Source organism: Staurois parvus, unplaced genomic scaffold (assembly GCF_062004578.1).
Source record: "Staurois parvus isolate SC_StPar_1 unplaced genomic scaffold, SC_StPar_1.0 ptg003322l, whole genome shotgun sequence".
Classification (NCBI taxonomy): Eukaryota; Metazoa; Chordata; class Amphibia; order Anura; family Ranidae; genus Staurois; species Staurois parvus.
In genome coordinates, this window is record NW_028321118.1 from 40251 (window position 1) to 61800 (window position 21550).

General features: G+C 48.5%; 1 protein-coding gene across 2 annotated transcripts in view; it reads right to left on the bottom strand.

The window, feature by feature from the left end:
* LOC149428315 (centrosomal protein of 104 kDa-like) overlaps window positions 1–21550 on the bottom strand; it is a 59197-nt gene that overhangs the window by 25821 nt on the left and 11826 nt on the right. For both annotated transcript variants that reach the window (XM_089667520.1, XM_089667519.1), the window contains 4 exons: window positions 14009–14039; window positions 11573–11654; window positions 7354–7462; window positions 4518–4656 (listed from right to left, as the gene is read on the bottom strand). In XM_089667520.1, the coding sequence (XP_089523646.1) occupies window positions 4518–4656; window positions 7354–7462; window positions 11573–11654; window positions 14009–14039 (361 nt within the window). The remainder of the gene's footprint in view (window positions 1–4517; window positions 4657–7353; window positions 7463–11572; window positions 11655–14008; window positions 14040–21550) is intronic.

Below are 21550 nucleotides of genomic sequence, written 5' to 3' on the forward strand. Positions count from 1 at the left end.
AGGCAGCAGGATAACCCAAAGGTGAAGGCATCTAGTGTCCCTCAATGGACTCCAGAAAATGTTTGACTTCCACTTTAAGAGACGCCATTACTGTTCACAAACTGGGCTTCCAAAAACGAAGAGAGGCTGGCCTCTGAGACCCAGAGAGCAAGGCAGCTGGTGGAGGTCGATTGTGTAAGTGGACGCACCCAGACCTCTGTGAATTCAGTCACTGTGAAGTTGGAAGGACTTGGCATGATGTCCATTAAACTGCAACGACATGAGGAAACTTTTAGAGAAGAGTGTGTGAAACACGCCTGTGATCATTGTGTGGCTGGTGGAAGGGTGCCAAGGTGTGGGGGTCAGGGTGTGGGGGCCAGGGTGTGGGGCACGTTCTCCTGCCAGCTGAAGGCGCACGTCTCAACTTCTAACGACTGGCTTTAGAAAGAACCGGCTTTTACAGATCTCAGTGCGGACAAAATGATTCACTGAACGTCCCCAGAGATGGTGGAACCAGCCGACCTGCCATGAACAATCAAACCAAAGCTGCTGTAATGTGGTGGCAGATTCCTCCAGGTCATCAGGTGGAGCAATGGGCCTGATGTGTCACCAGCGATGTTAGTACGGCGGTCTCCCCTGCGGTGCCTTTGTATTGGGACTGGTGGACGCCCCCCCCACCAAAATACGCCGATTTTCTTCTCGGAGCCATTGGCTGCAAGCGTGGGTCAGATGCTGGTTTTCCAGGATGCCCATTCAACAGAAGCCGGTCGTGCGACCAACTTGTGTAGAACAAACAGCTGTACACATGGGCCAAGAATCGTCTGGCTGGTTCCTGTTGAACCGGCTGATTTCGTCCAATTTATGGCCCTGTGTGTACAGGTGAAACTCGAAAAATGAGAATCTGGTGCAAAAGTTCATTTATTTCAGTGCAGCAACTTAAAAGATGAAACTAATATATGAGACTCATTCCATGCAAAGCAAGATAGTTCAAGTGGGATGACTGTGCTTGATTGGCCAGCAAACTCGCCTGACCTGAACCCCACAGAGAATCTATGGGGCATTGCCAAGAGAAAGATGAGAGACATGAGACCGAACAATGCAGAAGAGCTGAAGGCCGCTATTGAAGCATCCTGGTCTTCCATAACACCTGTCTGTGTTGATTTGGGGAGCCATGTCATCTGCTGGTGTTGGTCCTCTGTGCTTCATTAAGTCCAGGGTCAGCGCAGCCGTCTACCAGGAGATTTTGGAGCACTTCATGCTTCCTTCCACAGACCAGCTTTATGGGGATACTGACTTCATTTTCCAGCAGGACTTGGCTCCGCCCACACTGCCAAAGGCACCAAAACCTGGTTCCATGACCGTGGGATTACTGTGCTTGATTGGCCAGCAAACTGGCCTGACCTGAACCCCATAGAGAATCTATGGGGCATTGCCAAGAGAAAGATGAGAGACATGAGACGGAACAATGCAGAAGAGCTGAAGGCCGCTATTGAAGCATCCTGGTCTTCCATAACACCTCAGCAGTGCCACAGGCTGATAGCTTCCATGCCACGCCACATTGAGGCAGTAATTGCTGCAAAAGGGGCCCCAACCAAGTACTGAGTACATATGCAGCTTCTACTTTTCAGAGGTGCGATATTGTTCTATGTACAATCCGTGTTTTATTGATTGCATGGAATATTCTCATTTTCTGAGATTGTGGATTTGGGGTTTTCATGAGCTGTAAGCCATAATCATCACAATGATGACAAATCACGGCTGGAACTATCTTGCTTTGCATGGAATGAGTCTCATATAATATGAAATAATGAAATCAATGAACTTTTGCAGCATATTCTCATTTTTTCAGTTTCACCTGTACATGAGGATGCCTCCTACGAGGAATAGAACATCCGATGCCCACACACCTGGCTGTAAAAATTGTGAGATTCATGTTCTTGTTCAATTTTCCAGCATGCCTACTCAACAGAAACCGGTCGTGCGACCAACTTCTGTAGAACAAACAGCTGGACACATGGGCCGAAAGTCTTCTGGATGAAATCAACCGGTTCAACAGGAACCAGACGACTCTTGGCCCATGTGTCCAGCTGTTTGTTCTACAGAAGTTGGTCGCACGACCGGTTTCTGTTGAGTAGGCATGCTGGAAAATTGAACAAGAACATGAATCTCACAAGTCTCCCGGCCAGGTGTATGGGCATCGGATGTTCTATTCCTCGTAGGAGGCATCCTCATGTATTCGGTTTCTGATCGTTTCAGGTGACCCGGTCTCCTTGTACACACAGGGCCATAAATTGGATGAAATCAACCGGTTCAACGGGAACCAATTTATGGCCCTGTGTGTACAAGGAGACCGGGTCACCTGAAACGATCAGAAAGCGAATACATGAGGATGCCTCCTACAAGGAATATTATAGTGCAGCGCTTATAAAAATTGGTAATAAAATGTGATGCGGGTGTCTGAAGTTAGAATACACAATAAAAATATATATAAAAATAAACGCAGAGAAATGAATATAAAAAACACATAAATATTGTGAAAATAAAGTCCGTGTGACAATCTAAAAGGAACAGGTAATGTTTGTCCCAACACCTGCGTACTATAAGCAATAGAACGAATATTCCAATCAACATTCAAATAAGTGCAAGGAGTGATGCCAATAGGTGACTGCTCTAATCCCAGTAATCCGGTGATGTGCGGAAAAATGGTAAGATTGCACACTCACCAGAGGCGCAATATTAATGCGCATATGAATCAAACAAGTCCGAGGTCCCCTCTGACCTAGGAAGGAAGCCTGGAGTGGATAACCTCTTCCTAGGAATAAAGGCGATGAAGTAGTACTTCTAGAGGTCCCCTTTAGAGCTGCAATGAGGGTCTGCAAAAGGTATCTCTCCTCTGGGCCCTGGGATGGTCACCTTGGGTTCCTGGGGAATCAAGTGCTCGGTACGGAGCAAAAAAATGGTGCCCATAGTGTAGCATTTCACATTCAATTAAGTTTATTTGAATAGTAAAAGGTAAATGAACACACATTTAAAAAATACCCCATAAACCAGGAAAAGGGTGGCTCATGAGGGTATTTAAATTCTCAGGTAGATATATGCAGCTTAAAGCTGCCCAGTGCACTAACTGGCTGGCTTTCTAAGATGGCCGCTGGACCTCCGTGATCCAGCGGCTTGATGTCACGTCTTGCTGGGCTCCTCCTTAACCTCCTTAGCGGTTTTCCCGAGTGTAGCTCGGGGTAAAATTTCAGTACCAAGAGAGGTAACCCCCCCGAGCTACACTCGGGCTTACCATGCGGCGTTCCCCGGGGGTCCCTGCAGCACTTACCTTGTCCTTCGCTCCCACGATGTGTCCCCTGCAGCGTCCCCGGCCATCCGGCTTCCGTGTTCCGGTCCCTGTGACGTCGGGACGTACGGGCGCAGGAACCGGCGGGAAATTTGAAATTTTTAAAAAATTTCATTTTTGCTGTCATTGCTGTTTCAATGCATTTCACATATATTTTGTTCCTACTGCTTTGTCCGGCGCCCTGCCTGCATTTTGACTGTTCTTTCTGCCTGGAAACTTAGAAAAGTCCATGGCGACCAAAAAGCGTCCCTTTACGTCAAAAGCGGTTTTAGAACAGCGATAGTAAATCAGAACCACTTGCAGAATTGAGTGATAACGATTTGTGGGGGAAATTCCTCATCAGACACTGAAAACGATTTTGCGACTTTGCTCAGCGATGTGCGAACTTGCCTCTGTATTTCAAATTTCGGTGTTTTTGGTTTGATTATATTATTGAATTAAATTTATTATTATTTTATTATTATTTTTTATGATTATTTATTAAATTATAATTCATGATTTCGTGTTTCAAGTTTTATCCTCCCCGGGATGTTTACTAGACTCTTGTCCGGACAGATTTCAGGGAGTTATTCCTAAAAATTACAGCCTGCAATAAAAAACTACATATTTCCATGCAAATAAATGGTACCGCTTTCAGCACCAAAAATCGTAAAGAATCATCCCGCCGAGGAGGTTAACGTGTACAAGACGTACATTCTCTAAAGGGGAGTGCCAATCTTATATGATTTTAGAAGGTTATATGGTTTTCCTTTTTAGTCTTCTAGCCGCTTTCCACACTTAAGCGCTCGCTGAACCCGTATCTTCTACAAGGAATATTACATCCGATCCCCATACACCTGGCTGTGAGACTTGTGAGATTCGGGTTCTTGTTCAATAGTGACTCTGTACGGAAAAAGGCTTTGCCGTCTGTCTGCGCCCCTGTAGACGGGTCACATGTGCAGAGCTCAGCGCTTCTGTCATGGCACATGTCCCGCTTACGGCACTTCATCAACTGGAACTGCCGGGGAGCGTCTCCAAATACTGAACTCAACCACGAAGGAGAAAACAAAAAAATAGAAAAGCCGTATTCCAGTCTTGTGGAAAACACACGCAACGTACACAATTCAGATTAAAAAACTTTATTTAAACTACATAAAAAAAAATGAACGGCTGTCTGTCCGAATTCACAGAAATCTATCACCCGTCTGGGACTTACGGTTACAGGTCTTGGCTTTGACGTGCTCCAGCAGATGGTCCTTAGATATGGCCTCTGTGCAACGCTGGCATTTTCCAAACGAGTCCTTGTGGGTGCATTCGGTCAGGAGGTGATCTGTCAGACTGGCGATTTCTACCACCTAGGCAAGAAGAAAAATAGGGGATTACTGCGAATGATGACAAATGTTCCCGACATGCAGCCGGATAGGGGCCCAGCGCTGTGTCTGAGGGCCGGTGAGGGGAAACCACAACAGGTCTCGGTTGGCGTTGCTGCTCTGAATGACGCCCGGTGTCACTGAACCCACCGGGAACACAGGGTGTCAAGGATGTCAAGGGTCTGCCGCCCCCCCCCGCCGGACTCACAGGAGAATGCTGCAGCGACTGGTTCCAAGTCTCTACAGCATTCAAGATTTTTCAGAAGAGGAAGAATTTACTAAAACTGAAGGGTGCAAAATCCGGTGCAGCTCTGCAGAGAAACCAATCGGCTTCCAGGTTCTACAACTTAAAGGATACGTTCACCTTTCATAAGAGGTTACATTCATATTGAGGGCGATTAAGAACGCACCGGCCCCCGAACCCCCACTTTGACAGCTAGCGGGAGATCTCTTCCCCCACTGTCAAATTTTAACCCCTCACCGACCGGGCACTTATAACCCCTTCCTGCCCCCAGGCCAATTTTCAGCTTTCAGCGCTATCACACTTTGAATGACAATTACGCGGTCATGCAACACTGTACCCATATGAAATTTTTTTTTTGTTCACACACATAGAGCTTTCTTTTGGTGGTATTTACTCCCCGTTGGGGGTTTTATGTTTTGCGCTATAAACAAAAAAAGAATAAAAATGTTGGAAAAAAAAAGTTTTTCTTTGTTTCTATTAACATTTTTCTCCACTGATGTGCGTTGATGAGGCAGCACTGATGGGCACTGATACGCAGCACTGATAGGCAGCACTGATGGGCACTGATAGGCAGCACTGATGAGCTGGCACTGATATGTAACAATGATGGGCACTGATAGGCAGCACTGATGGGCACTGATAGGCAGCACTGATGAGCTGGCACTGATATGTAACAATGATGGGCACTGATACACAGCACTGATAGGCAGCACTGATGGGCACTGATAGGCAGCACTGATGAGCTGGCACTGATATGTAACAATGATGGGCACTGATAGGCAGCACTGATGAGCTGGCACTGATATGTAACAATGATGGGCACTGATATGTAACAATAATGGGCACTGACTGGGCCCTGATGATAGGTGCCGATCCCTGCTCTGACAATTGCCGGTTATTGGCAGTACTGTCCTCAGGCTGTGACAGTGTGAGGAAAGTGCATCCGAGAACCGTCAACTGCAATTTCCGGTGATCTGCTGTGTCATTGGACACGGCTCATCACATGGTAAATCACATTGGCCTTTTACCTCATCTCGTGATCAGCTGTGTCCGTAGGACAACTCTGCATAGAAACCAATCGGTTTTCAGATTTTTTTTGTGTGTGAAAGCTTAAAGTGGAGCTCCACCCCAAAGGGGAAGTTCCACTTTAAGTACTGCTCCCCATTAAGGATTGGCACCTTTGGGGAGCGGGTACCTGGATTTGACAAGTACCCGCTCCCACTTCCGGTCCAATCGCCTAGGCGATTGGAAGGTGTCCTCCCTCCCTGTAGTCTTCTGGGACACATGACAGGTCCCAGAAGACTACAGGACCATTCACAAAGCGCATCGCTACTCGCGCATGCGCAGTGGGTATGGCTGTGAAGCCGCAAGCTGTCCCCGCCGGGTGCCCACACTGAAGATGCCGGCGCCTGGAATACAGGACGGCCAGTGAAACGAGCTGTGGGGGACACACCACGGGACCGAGGGACAGGTAAGTGGCTGTTTAAAAGTCAGCAGCTACAGTTTTTGTACAGTTTTTGTAGCTGCTGACTTTTATCTTTTGATAGGTCGAGGGGAACTCCGCTTTAACTGGACAAGCTGAAATGAGAAGCGGATTGGCTCCCATGCACAGCTGCACCATATTTAGTAAATCTCCTCCATAGTGTACATGTGACTGCAGTGCAGCCAATAGATGGTGACCTGTACAAGGGACAGCGCCTGCTGTGATCGGTCCTTAGGAAGGATATCAGGTCTGACAACAGTAATAATCGGCAGGGCCGGGATAAGGGGTGGGCAGGAGGGGCAGCTACCCTGGGCGCTGTATCATATGAGGTGGGGGGCGCTCCATGAAGAGTGCCTACCTACAAGCCAGCAGAGAATTTTGGGCTTGCAAAGGGAATTTATGCTTGGGGTAAGGCCGGGTTCACACTGATGCGGCACGGAATTCTCAGCGTTTTCTGTGCGAATTCCACACCGCATCACAATCACGCCCCATTCGTGCGAACCGCTGCGGGCGTGTATGTTAACAACACCCCGAAAAGCGGTCCACAAAACGCGGTGTGATGTGCAGAATCCCATAGGTGTGAATCCCCATGCGATCCGATTCTAGTGTGGACCAAAGAAAGGGTCCTGCATGTATTTGGTGCGGTGCAATTAGAGCCATACATAACGTACGACTCCGATCGCACTGCACACAAATCACATGTGAGCTGCAGGGAATGCGGTGCGGTTCCTATGTGGATCACATGCGATGTACAGCACCGCATGTATGTGAACCCAGGCTCCGTGTGCACGTTGGGGCTCAGATTTTTTTTTTTTTTTCGGAGGGGAGGGAGAGGATATTTGCTGACACATAATGCCCCAACATTTTGGGGAGAGGGGGGTGGGACGTTTGGCATCTAAGCCCTGGGCGCTAGGTGACCTTGTCCCAGCACTGACAGTAGTGTGCGGAGTTGTACCTGCTTGCAGTGCTCACAGCGTTTCAGCATTGGACAATGCTTCCAGTAATGCAGGTCCAGGCCCTCCTCTGTGAACGACTCGTCTCTCTCCCCGCAGAAAATGCACAAACTGCAAATACAGACATCAGACACGTCATATACATCTCACAGGAAACCAGACAAATGACAAGTCTAACAAACCAAATCTCTCTGACATTGTAACTCATTTAAGATTAACCATTAGTCGCCCGGCCAATGGCCGTTTGGCGGCTTCAAAACAGTCTCTCCACTCCGGGTGCACGCCATTTGGCGTGCTCCCGCACATGCGCAGTTTGCGCTAATGCAGAGCGGCGCAGCAGTGCGATCCGTCACCAGCCGTGCACCTCGGACACGGCCGATGACAGATCCGAGTACCGGCTCCCGTTGCTGGTACCATGTGACCTGCTGTGACCAATCACAGCAGGTCACATGACAGTTGTATACAATGGATGGCTTCATTCATGATGCCATCCATTGTATACTAGTGCCTAGCTGTGAATGGTCACAGCTAATCACATGTCATGTGATTAGCTGTGACCAAATCACAGCTAAGCACGAAAAAAAAAAAAAAAAAAGCTGAATGAATCGATTTCATTCAGGTAAATGCTGGCTTATAGCAAAGTAATTCTTTGCTATAAGCAAATTGTGTAAAAAAAAAAAAAAAAAAAAAAAAAAATACTGATCACTTCCCCAAAGTAGTACAATGTTACTATGGTAACATTGTACTACTTTGGTCATAGTAAAATATGAAAAAAAAATCTTAAAAAAAATAAAAAAAAATGTAATAAAAAATTAAATACTGTATAATAAAAAAATAAAAAAAAATAAAAAAAAAATATATATATATTTTTTTTCATACTGTCACCACTCAGTGTCCCTGTTCACCGCCATGCCAGTTATATGATGACGCTGTACTGCACTGGTGACAGTATGTAAAAAAAAAAATAGTGAAAATAGTTTTTTTTAATTTTCCGAAAAATTATGACAAAAAAATACAACTTCAAAAAACTCGCCATGCCTCTTATGAAGTACGTCGGACTGTCTACTCTGCAAAAAGGGGTCATTTGGGGGATATCTGTACTATTCTGACATTTGGGGGATATCTGTCCTGTCCTGACATTTGGGGGATATCTGTACTGTCCTGACATTTGGGGGATATCTGTACTGTCCTGACATTTGGGGGATATCTGTACTGTCCTGACATTTGGGGGATATCTGTACTGTCCTGACATTTGGGGGATATCTGTACCGTCCTGACATTTGGAGGATATCTGTACCGTTCTGACATTTGGGGGATATCTGTACCGTCCTGACATTTGGGGGATATCTGTACTGTTCTGACATTTGGGGGATATCTGTACTGTCCTGACATTTGGGGGATATCTGTACTGTCCTGACATTTGGGGGATATCTGAACTGTCCTGACATTTGGGGGATATCTGTACTGTCCTGACATTTGGGGGATATCTGTACCGTCCTGACATTTGGGGGATATCTGTACTGTTCTGACATTCTTGGACCTCAAGAAATTAGATTGGCTGTCAGTACTTCAGGATTGATCAATAATCAGATCTATACCATAGTTTGTGAACTCTATAACTTTCCTACAAACTAAAAAATACATCCTAATTTGGGTTATTTTCACCAAAGACATGAAGCAGAATACATCTCGGCCTAAATTTATGAAGAACAATTATTTATTTGTAAACTTTTATAACAGAAATTTAAAAAAACGTGTTTTTTTTCAAAAATTTTGGTCTTTTTTTGTTAATTTAGCAAAAAATAAAAATACCAGCGGTGATTAAATACCACCAAAAGAAAGCTCTAGTGTGAAGAAAATGATAAAATTTTAGTTTGGGTACAATGTTGTATGACCGCGCAATTGTCATTCAAAGTGTGAGAGCGCTGAAACGTGAAAAATGGCCTGGGGGGGGAAGGGGGAAAATTGCCCGGTATTGAAACGGTTAAAGACCAGTCTGCTATTATCCCTACAAGACTGAAAAGCCTCCATAAGCCCACCACTACGGACAACTGAGGCGCTCTTGCTGCCCGGGGGGGGGGGGGGAGGTGAGTTTGGGGGGGGCGACAGGCGGGAAGACCTTGTCCTAAAGTCAAAGAAGTGAAGCCTTTTGTAGAATGGCTTCAGAGGGACACAAAAAAACAAATGGCCAGACAAATGGAACCCCAATAAGGAATACGTATCAAACATTAAAATGGTTGTAAAGGCAGAAGGGTCTTTTACCTTTACAAACACTTTAATATTTGATTCATGTTCCTTACTGGGGTCGACCCACCTGTCATTTCCATGTTCTGTGTACTGTGGGAGACCAGATACAGTGAATGCGGGGTCCGGGGAGAGCGGATATAGTGAATGCGGGGTCCGGGGAGAGCGGATATAGTGAATGCGGGGTCCGGGGAGACCGGATACAGTGAATGCGGGGTCCGGGGAGAGGGGATATAGTGAATGCGGGGTCCGGGGAGAGCGGATATAGTGAACGCGGGGTCCGGGGAGAGCGGATATAGTGAACGCGGGGTCCGGGGAGAGCGGATAGAGTGAACGCGGGGTCCGGGGAGAGCGGATAGAGTGAACGCGGGGTCCGGGGAGAGCGGATAGAGTGAACGCGGGGTCCGGGGAGAGCGGATAGAGTGAACGCGGGGTCCGGGGAGAGCGGATAGAGTGAACGCGGGGTCCGGGGAGAGCGGATATAGTGAATGCGGGGTCCGGGGAGACCGGATATAGCGAATGCGGGGTCCGGGGAGAGCGGATATAGCGGATGCGGGGTCCGGGGAGAGCGGATAGAGTGAACGCGGGGTCCGGGGAGAGCGGATAGAGTGAACGCGGGGTCCGGGGAGAGCGGATAGAGTGAACGCGGGGTCCGGGGAGAGCGGATAGAGTGAACGCGGGGTCCGGGGAGAGCGGATAGAGTGAACGCGGGGTCCGGGGAGAGCGGATAGAGTGAACGCGGGGTCCGGGGAGAGCGGATAGAGTGAACGCGGGGTCCGGGGAGAGCGGATATAGTGAATGCGGGGTCCGGGGAGACCGGATATAGTGAATGCGGGGTCCGGGGAGACCGGATATAGCGGATGCGGGGTCCGGGGAGAGCGGATATAGCGGATGCGGGGTCCGGGGAGAGCGGATATAGCGAATGCGGGGTCCGGGGAGAGCGGATATAGTGAATGCGGGGTCCGGGGAGAGCGGATATAGTGAATGCGGGGTCCGGGGAGAGCGGATATAGTGAATGCGGGGTCCGGGGAGAGCGGATATAGTGAATGCGGGGTCTGGGGAGAGCGGATATAGTGAGTGCGGGGTCCGGGGAGAGCGGATATAGTGAATGCGGGGTCCGGGGAGAGCGGATATAGTGAATGCGGGGTCCGGGGAGAGGGGATATAGTGAATGCGGGGTCCGGGGAGAGCGGATATAGTGAATGCGGGGTCCGGAGAGAGCGGATATAGTGAATGCGGGGTCCGGGGAGAGCAGATATAGTGAATGCGGGGTCCGGGGAGAGCAGATATAGTGAATGCGGGGTCCGGGGAGAGGGGATACAGTTAATGCGGGGTCCGGGGAGAGGGGATACAGTGAATGCCGGGTCCGGGGAGAGCGGATATAGTGAATGCGGGGTCCGGGGAGAGCGGATATAGTGAATGCGGTCAATGTATCAGTGAATGTATCTGCTCTCCCCGGACCCTGCACTCACTATATCCGTTCTCCCTGGACCCCGCACTCACTATATCCGTTCTCCCTGGACCCCGCACTCACTATATCCGTTCTCCCTGGACCCCGCACTCACTATATCCGTTCTCCCTGGACCCCGCATTCACTATATCCGTTCTCCCCGGACCCCGCATTCACTATATCCGTTCTCCCCGGACCCCGCATTCACTATGTGCATATATATCTATCAAATAATAGAGCTGCATAGGTAAGAGGAATGTGAATGTTATTTGATGTTCCTGTGCACACTCAGGAGCTGGAAGACTGTGCGTTATCAGGATGAGGTTGGGCAAGTGATGATGGCGCAGTTGTCAGAACCCACAGGTAAGAATAAGGGGCACATATACATCTTGATTGAGAAAACACAATTATACCCGTCCGAGAATGATCATTGTAATCCTTGTATTGGCCCCGTGGAGGCGTCGCTCTGTAAAGTCACATGATATCAGGGTGAGCGCCACCCATCTGAGGTCACATATTTCTACTTACTTATCTAAGTAAATGGAAGCAGTTGATTGGTCATCAGCAGGTTCTGTGTTCGGAGACAGGGACATCTTCTTGCTACGCTCATCTGAAGAAGGAGAAGTAAATGTAACAACAGCAATGCAAAAAAAAGGTTAATACAACATAAAAAAGCACAAAAAGTCAGAGAGAGCAGAATCCGGAGAGTCTGAAAATCTGGTCACTATTAGCAGGATTGTAACACACTATGGGGTTGTTTTACTAAAACTGGAGAGTACAACCTGAAACCAATCAGCTTCCAGGTTTTATTGTCAAAGCTTCATTGAACAAGCTGAAGCTAGAAGCTGATTGGCTCCCATGCAGAGCTGCACCCGATTTTAGGCTATGGGCAGGTTATGAGCCCCCAAATATCCTAGGTTCCTATAATGGGTTATGGGCAGGACATGGGCCCCCAAATATCCTATGTTCCTATAATAGAATATTTGGGTGCTTATGTCCTGCCCATAGCCCATTGCAGGAACATAGGATATTTGGGGGCCCGTAACCTGCCCATAGTTCATTATAGGAATATAGGATATTTGGGAGCTCATGTCTTGCCCATAGCCAATGTTCCTACAACGGGCTATGGGCAGGACATGATCTCTCAAATATCCTATGTTCCTATAGTAGGCCATGGGCAGGTTACGAGCCCCCAAATATCCTATGTTCCTATAATGGGCTATGGGCAGGACATGATCCCCCAAATATCCTATGTTCATATAATGGGTTATGGGCAGGACATGGGGCCCCCAAATATCCTATGTTCCTATAGTAGGCCATGGGCAGGTTACGAGCCCCCAAACATCCTATGTTCCTATAATGGGCTATGGGCAGTACATGAGCCCCCAAACATCCTATGTTCCTATAATGGGCTATGGGCAGTACATGAGCCCCCAAACATCCTATGTTCCTATAATGGGCTATGGGCAGGACATGGGCCCCCATATATCCTATGTTCCAATAATAGGCCATGAGCAGTACATAAGCCCCCAAACATTCTATGTTCCTATAATGGGCTATGGGCAGTACATGGGCCCCCATATATCCTATGTTCCAATAATAGGCCATGGGCAGTACATAAGCCCCCAAACATTCTATGTTCCTATAATAGGATGTTTGGGGGCTCATTTACTGCCCATTTTCTATGTTCCAATAATAGGCCATGGGCAGTACATAAGCCCCCAAACATCCTATGTTCCAATAATAGGCCATGGGCAGGACATGGACCCCCATATATCTTATGTTCCTATAATAGAATATTTGGGGGCTTATGCCCTGCCCATAGCCCATTATAGGAACATAGGATATTTGGGGGCTCGTAACCTGCCCATGGACAATGTTCCTATAATGGGTTATGGGCAGGACATGAGCCCCCAAATATCCTATGTTCCTCTAATGGGATATGCAGGAAATGGGCCCCCAAATATCCTATAATGGGATATGGGCATGAAATGGGCCCTCAAATACCCTAGAATGGGCTATGGGCGGAAATGGGCCCCCAAATATCCTATGCTCATATAATGGGCTATGGGCAGGAAATGGGCTCCCAAATATCCTATAATGGGATATGGGCAGGAAATGGGCCCTCAAATACCCTAGAATGGGCTATGGGCGGAAATGGGCCCCCAAATATCCTATGCTCATATAATGGGCTATGGGCAGGAAATGGGCTCCCAAATATCCTATAATGGGATATGGGCAGGAAATGGGCTCCCAAATATCCTATAATGGGATATGGGCAGGAAATGGGCCCCCAAATACCCTAGAATGGGCTATGGGCAGGAAATGGGCCCCCAAATACCCTAGAATGGGCTATGGGCAGGAAATGGGCCCCTAAATATCCTAGGTTCTGATTGCTTCCTAAAACTTTTATATAGGTTTTCCATTTACATTATTAAAGTTTACATTTTCATAAACCAGTTGCTGAAAATTATCCATTTAAAAAATGTAAAGTTGCCTAATCTGCTGCAATCCCCACGTGCACCGCATAATGTGAAGGCCCCTGGAACGTCCAATCAGATGGCAGCACTGACACGACTCGTGCCCCATGCCCAGCCTGAGTCAGTCTTTCCATACATGTTCCTCCATGCCGTGTGACACTGGCTGGGATCACGCACAGGTGGAAGAATGATGAGGTCATACGTGAGAGCTGGACTAGGTCACACTAACTAGTAAAGGAACACGGCCTCACAATACCAGCTACAACAACGCAGACCACCCAACCTTCCCAGTGCGAGACTTCCAGCCGAATGGAAGAGCAGAGGATTGCTTAAAAACATCAAAAATCACTTAAAACCCATTTCTGAGCAAAATGCAAAAAGAATAGGCTGGTTACGGTGTGTTCATTAGGGTGCGAATCCTGCTACTGATCCCACATGGAGACCAATCTGAGGAATCTCTGCTCTCAAAGAACATTTTACTTACCTAGTTTTGCTTTGCTTGCTGGCTCTTTTCCCTAAAAAAGAAAGAAAAAAATTAAAATTAATCAACAAAATCCAGCTATACACAAAGGAATACGCAGTGATCTCTGTAAGGAAGGGTCCTTTGTTAAGAGTTTGGGGGCGCAAAGATGCCCCAAGGAAATGTGTGGCCACAGGCAGATGCCTATGAGGCTGTTATTTAACCACTTGCCGTCCGGCCCATGTATATAAACAGCCGGACGGTGGCAGTACAGGGTCGGGTGGCCATTTATAAATGACCTCCCCGCCCCCTGCTTGTGCGCGCTCCCTGCGGACACAGTGGAACACCGATCGCTGTACAGGACCTCTCTGCGAGGTCCCGATCATGTGATCACTGATTGGCCAATCAGTAATCACATGCAGAGTAGTAAGCAAGATGTCACTTCTGACATCATTGCTTACTACGTGTGAAATCTGTGAATGATCTCCGAGATCACATGGTACAGGGCCATTCACAACATCCTTGTACCATGTGACAGAAGGAGAAATGATTCCTCTAACAGCCTTTATGGGTGTAAAAGCAATCAGTGTAAAAAGAAAAAAAAAAAAATCTTCATCACCCCCCACAAGTAGTACAGTGTCACCATGGTGATGCTACTGCTAGGGTGACCGTATGTTAAAATAAATAAATGAAAACATAAAAAAAATAAAATAAAAATGTAAAAAAATGTTTTTTTAAAAATTATAATTTTTGGTTATAAACTAATTTGGGTTATTTTTTTTACTAAAACGATAAAAGAATAAATTTTGGCCGTGATTTGTGATGAAATATTATTTATTTGCAAAATTTTATAAGAAAAACACTTTTTTCAAAATTTTTGGACTTTTTCATTTATATAGCAAAAAAAAAAAAATCCCAGCGGTGAATAAATACCACCAAAATAAAGCTTTATCTGTCTCAGAAAAAGGCAAAAAAAGATGAAAATTGCCCTGGACAGAAAGGGGGTGAAAGTGTCCGGACAGAAAGGGGGTGAAAGTGTTCGGACTGGAAGGGGGGGAAAGTGTCCGGACTGGAAGGGGGGGAAAGTGTCCGGACTGGAAGGGGGGAAAGTGTCCGGACTGGAAGGGGGTGAAAATGTCCGGACTGGAAGGGGGTGAAAATGTCCGGACTGGAAGGGGGGGAAAGTGTCCGGACTGGAAGGGGGGGAAAGTGTCCGGACTGGAAGGGGGGAAAGTGTCCGGACTGGAAGGGGGGGAAAGTGTCCGGACTGGAAGGGGGGGAAAGTGTCCGGACTGGAAGGGGGGGAAAGTGTCCGGACTGGAAGGGGGGGAAAGTGTCCGGACTGGAAGGGGGGGAAAGTGTCCGGACTGGAAGGGGGGGAAAGTGTCCGGACTGGAAGGGGGGGAAAGTGTCCGGACTGGAAGGGGGGGAAAGTGTCCGGACTGGAAGGGGGGAAAGTGTCCGGACTGGAAGGGGGGAAAGTGTCCGGACTGGAAGGGGGGGGGGGGAAGTGTCCGGACTGGAAGGGGGGGGGGGGGAAGTGTCCGGACTGGAAGGGGGGGGGGGGGGAAGTGTCCGGACTGGAAGGGGAGGAAAGTGTCCGGACTGGAAGGGGGTGAAAGTGTCCGGACTGGAAGGGGGTGAAAGTGTCCGGACTGGAAGGGGGTGAAAGTGTCCGGACTGGAAGGGGGTGAAAGTGTCCGGACTGGAAGGGGGTGAAAGTGTCCGGACTGGAAGGGGAGGAAAGTGTCCGGACTGGAAGGGGGGGAAAGTGTCCGGACTGGAAGGGGGGGAAAGTGTCCGGACTGGAAGGGGGGGAAAGTGTCCGGACTGGAAGGGGGGGAAAGTGTCCGGACTGGAAGGGGGGGAAAGTGTCCGGACTGGAAGGGGGTGAAAATGTCCGGACTGGAAGGGGGTGAAAATGTCCGGACTGGAAGGGGGGGAAAGTGTCCGGACTGGAAGGGGGGGAAAGTGTCCGGACTGGAAGGGGGGGAAAGTGTCCGGACTGGAAGGGGGGAAAGTGTCCGGACTGGAAGGGGGGGAAAGTGTCCGGACTGGAAGGGGGGGAAAGTGTCCGGACTGGAAGGGGGGGAAAGTGTCCGGACTGGAAGGGGGGGAAAGTGTCCGGACTGGAAGGGGGGGAAAGTGTCCGGACTGGAAGGGGGGAAAGTGTCCGGACTGGAAGGGGGGAAAGTGTCCGGACTGGAAGGGGGGGGGGGGGGAAGTGTCCGGACTGGAAGGGGGGGGGGGGAAGTGTCCGGACTGGAAGGGGAGGAAAGTGTCCGGACTGGAAGGGGGTGAAAGTGTCCGGACTGGAAGGGGGTGAAAGTGTCCGGACTGGAAGGGGGTGAAAGTGTCCGGACTGGAAGGGGGTGAAAGTGTCCGGACTGGAAGGGGAGGAAAGTGTCCGGACTGGAAGGGGAGGAAAGTGTCCGGACTGGAAGGGGGGGAAAGTGTCCGGACTGGAAGGGGGGGAAAGTGTCCGGACTGGAAGGGGGGGAAAGTGTCCGGACTGGAAGGGGGGGAAAGTGTCCGGACTGGAAGTGGTTAAGAGTTTGGAGGCACAATGCTGCCCCATGGAAATGTGTGGCCACAGGCAGATGCCTATGAGGCTGTTATTTAATATCTGCAGGTTTCTGTTTACATGACAGGGAGAAAATTGGATCTGAACTCAAAAAGTGACGTTTGGTATGTTTTAGGGAACATCCAGAAATGTGAATTGTGCCCAAGCTGCACCTTTGTCCAGAATCCCATTTTACCCCCCCTTCCTGTCCAGGGCAATTTTCAGCTTTCAGCGCTATCACACTTTGAATGACAATTGCGCGGTCATGCAACACTGTATCCATATGAATTTTTTTAGCATTTTTTTGAGAAAGATAAAGCTTTATTTTGGTGGTATTTAATCACCGCTGGGATTTTTATTTTTTTTGCTATGTAAATTAAAAAGTCCAAAAATTTTGAAAAAAAGTGTTTTTCTTATAAAATTTGCAAATAAATATTATTTCATCATAAATCTCGGCCAAAATTTATTCCGTTATCTTTTTAGTAAAAAAAAATAACCTAAATTATTTATAACCAAAAATTATAATTTATAAACTTTTTTTTTTACATTTTTTTTTATTTTTTTTATATTATTTATTTTTATTTTTTTTACACACCATCACCCTAGCAGTAGTGTCACCATGGTGACACTGGACTACTTGTGGGGGGTGATGAAGAATTTGTTTTTTTTTTTACACTGATTGCTTTTACACCCATAAAGAATGTAAAAGCAATCTTTTTTCCTTCTCTCTGGCTGCATTCCTGCAGTCACTGAGAACTACTGAGTGAGCTGTGATTGGTCACAGCTTGTCACATGGTACAAGGCTGTTGTGACTAGCCCTGTACCATGTGACCTCTGTGATCATTCACAGATTTCACACGTAGTAAGCAATGATGTCAGAAGATGTCACACCTTGCTTACTACTCTGCACGTGATCACTGATTGGCTAATCAGTGATCACATGATAGGGACCTCGCACGGAGGTCCTGTCCGACGATTGGAGTTCCACTGTGTCCGGAGGACGCAGTGGGCACCGGATCGAGGTGCTGCGCGCTCCCAGGGAGTGCGCACAAGCAGGGGGCCGGGAAAGCCGTTTATAAATGGCCACCCGCCCTGCACTGCCACCGTCCGGTCATTTATATACAACAGCGGGGTGGGAGGTGGTTAAAAATGATCAGTGCTTTTTCTGATGTGTGAACTGAACTCTGGAAGCTGTGTCTCTGTATGGAGGCAGCCATCTTGGTAGAGGGCAGGGCTTTGCTTCCACATTTCAGAGCCTCAAACAAGAAAAACACTGAACACCACAGTAGTGACATCAATAATTCCTATTTTAAATCTCCAGAGACTAGCAGTAAAAGGCAACAGTGGCTTAGAACAGTGGGCTCCATACTGGGACCCTTTGCTTGCTCTTATTCAGGCCCTTAGGGAACTATACCTCCCCTGACACCAACAACGGGGCACTATTCCTGCCAATAACAACAACAACAACTAGGCACCATTGCTTCCATTGACATCAATGATGGGGGACTATTCCTCCCACTGATACCAATGATGGGGCACTATTCCTCCCACTGACACCAATGATGGGACACTATTCCTCCCACTGATACCAATGATGGGGCACTATTCCTCCCACTGTCACCAATGATGGGACACTATTCCTCCCACTGACACCAATGATGGGGCACCATTCCTCCCACTGATACCAATGATGGGGCACTATTCCTCCCACTGACACCAATGATGGGGCACCATTCCTGCCACTGATACCAATGATGGGGCACTATTACTCCACTGACACCAATGATGGGGCACTATTCCTCCCACTGACACCAATGATGGGACACTATTCCTCCCACTGACACCAATGATGGGGCATGATTCCTCCCACTGACACCAATGATGGGGCACTATTCCTCCCACTGACACCAATGATGGGACACTATTCCTCCCACTGACACCAATGATGGGACACTATTCCTCCCACTGACACCAATGATGGGGCACTATTCCTCCCACTGACACCAATGATGGGGCACTATTCCTCCCACTGACACCAATGATGGGACACTATTCCTCCCACTGACACCAATGATGGGGCACGATTCCTCCCACTGACACCAATGATGGGACACTATTCCTCCCACTGACACCAATGATGGGGCACTATTCCTCCAACAGACACAGGGGATGGGGCACGATTCCTCCCACTGACACCAATGATGGGGAACTCTTCCTGCCACTGACACCAATGATGGGGAACTCTTCCTGCCACTGACACCAATGATGGGGCACAATTCCTCCCACTGATACCAATGATGGGGCACTATTCCTCCCACTGACACCAATGATGGGGCACTATTCCTCCCACTGACACCAATGGTGGGGCACTATTCCCTCACTGACACCAATGGTGGGGCACTATTCCCTCACTGACACCAATGGTGGGGCACTATTCCTCCCACTGACACCAATAGTGGGGCACTATTCCTCCCACTGACACCAATGATGGGGCACTATTCCTCCCACTGACACCAATGATGGGGCACTATTCCTCCCACTGACACCAATGATGGGGAACTCTTCCTGCCACTGACACCAATGATGGGGCACTATTCCTCCCACTGACACCAATGGTGGGGCACTATTCCCTCACTGACACCAATGGTGGGGCACTATTCCCTCACTGACACCAATGGTGGGGCACTATTCCTTCCACTGACACCAATGATGGGGCACTATTCCTCCCACTGACGCCAATGATGGGGCACTATTCCTCCCACCGACACCAATGATGGGGCACTATTCCTCCCACCGACACCAATGATGGGGCACTATTCCTCCCACCGACACCAATGATGGGGCACTATTCCTCCCGCTGACACCAATGATGGGGCACTATTCCTCCCGCTGACACCAATGATGGGGAACTATTTCTCCCGCTGACACCAATGATGGGGCACTATTCCTCCCACTGACACCAATGATGGGGCACTATTCCGCCCGCTGACACCAATGATGGGGCACTATTCCTCCCACTGACGCCAATGATGGGGCACTATTCCTCCCACTGACGCCAATGATGGGGCACTATTCCTCCCACTGACACCAATGATGGGGCACTATTCCTCCCACCGACACCAATGATGGGGCACTATTCCTCCCGCTGACACCAATGATGGGGCACTATTCCTCCCGCTGACACCAATGATGGGGAACTATTTCTCCCGCTGACACCAATGATGGGGCACTATTCCTCCCACCGACACCAATGATGGGGTACTATTCCTCCCACTGACGCCAATGATGGGGCACTATTCCTCCCACTGACACCAATGATGGGGCACTATTCCTCCCACTGACACCAATGATGGGGCACTATTCCTCCCACTGACACCAATGATGGGGTACTATTCCTCCCACTGACACCAATGATGGGGCACTATTCCTCCCACTGATACCAATGATGGGGCACTATTCCTCCCACTGACACCAATGATGGGCACTTTTCCTCCTCCTCCTGACCACAGGTACTATATAATTTTATTTCCACTGAAGTTGGGGCATTTTCTTCTCCCACTGGCCACTGACCAGGCCCCTTAAAGTCTGGAGTACAGTAAACTGGCCCTTGGGGGGTCTGGAGACCCCTGGCTTAGATGATCTCACGCTGCAGAAGTATTACATTTTTCAGGAAGAATAAGACAAAAGGAACATTATGCAGGAAACAGTTTAGGCAAAAATTAACACTTTCAGATTTTCCGTATTCATTATGGAATTCACCATCTAACATAGAAAACAGTCATTCCTGAGGTCACTTTACTAGGCTGTGTTCAGCCGCATGGGGAGGCAACATGGCTGCCGCAAAACATAAAACCGGCTGAGATCAATGTTTAGGTCTCTACAGAATAGGGCTCTCCAACCTAGGAAACGGTGACTGTCATGGCCAAAAATCTTACCCCCCTTCATTTCTGTCCGATAACACACCACTCCGCCCACACATTTTTTCGGAGTTCTCATGTTTGTCTTTGGTTTGTATCGGTGACACAAAAAAGTGGAGAAACAAAAAGCCAAATCTGACACATTACATGCAAAACCCCAAAAACGAACGGGACAAAATTATTGGCACCCTCCATGTAATATTTGGTAGCACACCACTTAGAACATATACCTGAAATCAATGGCTTCCTGTCACCATCAATGAGTTCCTTCCACCTCTCTGCTGGAATTTTGGATCGCTCTTCTTTCCCCAACTGCTCCGGGTCTCTCGAATTGGAAGGGTTCCTTTTCCCAACTGCTCCGGGTCTCTCGAATTGGAAGGGTTCCTTTTCCCAACTGCTCCGGGTCTCTCGGATTGGAAGGGTTCCTTTTCCCAACTGCTCCGGGTCTCTCGGATTGGAAGGGTTCCTTTTCCCAACTGCTCCGGGTCTCTCGGATTGGAAGGGTTCCTTTTCCCAACTGCTCCGGGTCTCTCGAATTGGAAGGGTTCCTTTTCCCAACTGCTCCGGGTCTCTCGAATTGGAAGGGTTCCTTTTCCCAACTGCTCCGGGTCTCTCGGATTGGAAGGTTCCTTTTCCCAACTGCTGGTCTGAGCTCTATGGGATGGAGATCTGGACTCATTGCTGGCCAGTTCAGTCCTCTCCAGCAGTTTGTCTGAAACCATCTCTGGGGGCTTTGTGACGTGTGCTTTGGGTCATTGTCCTGCTGGAAGACCCATGACCTCTGAAGAAGACCCAACGTCCTGACACCGGGCCCTACATTGCACCCCAGAATTCTTTGGTAGCCTTTAGATTCCATAATGCCATGCACATGGCCAAGACATCCAGTGCCTGAAGCAGCAAAGCACCCCCAAAACATCAGTGACCCCCCACGTGTGACTGAAGGGACTGTGACCCCCCACCATGTGTAAATGGAGGGACTGGATTCTTTTCTTTGAAGGCCTCATTGTTTTTTCTGAAAACAGTAGAATGATGGGCTTTACCAAAAAGCTGCCATTTTGTTCCATCTGTCCAGAACACATTCTCCCA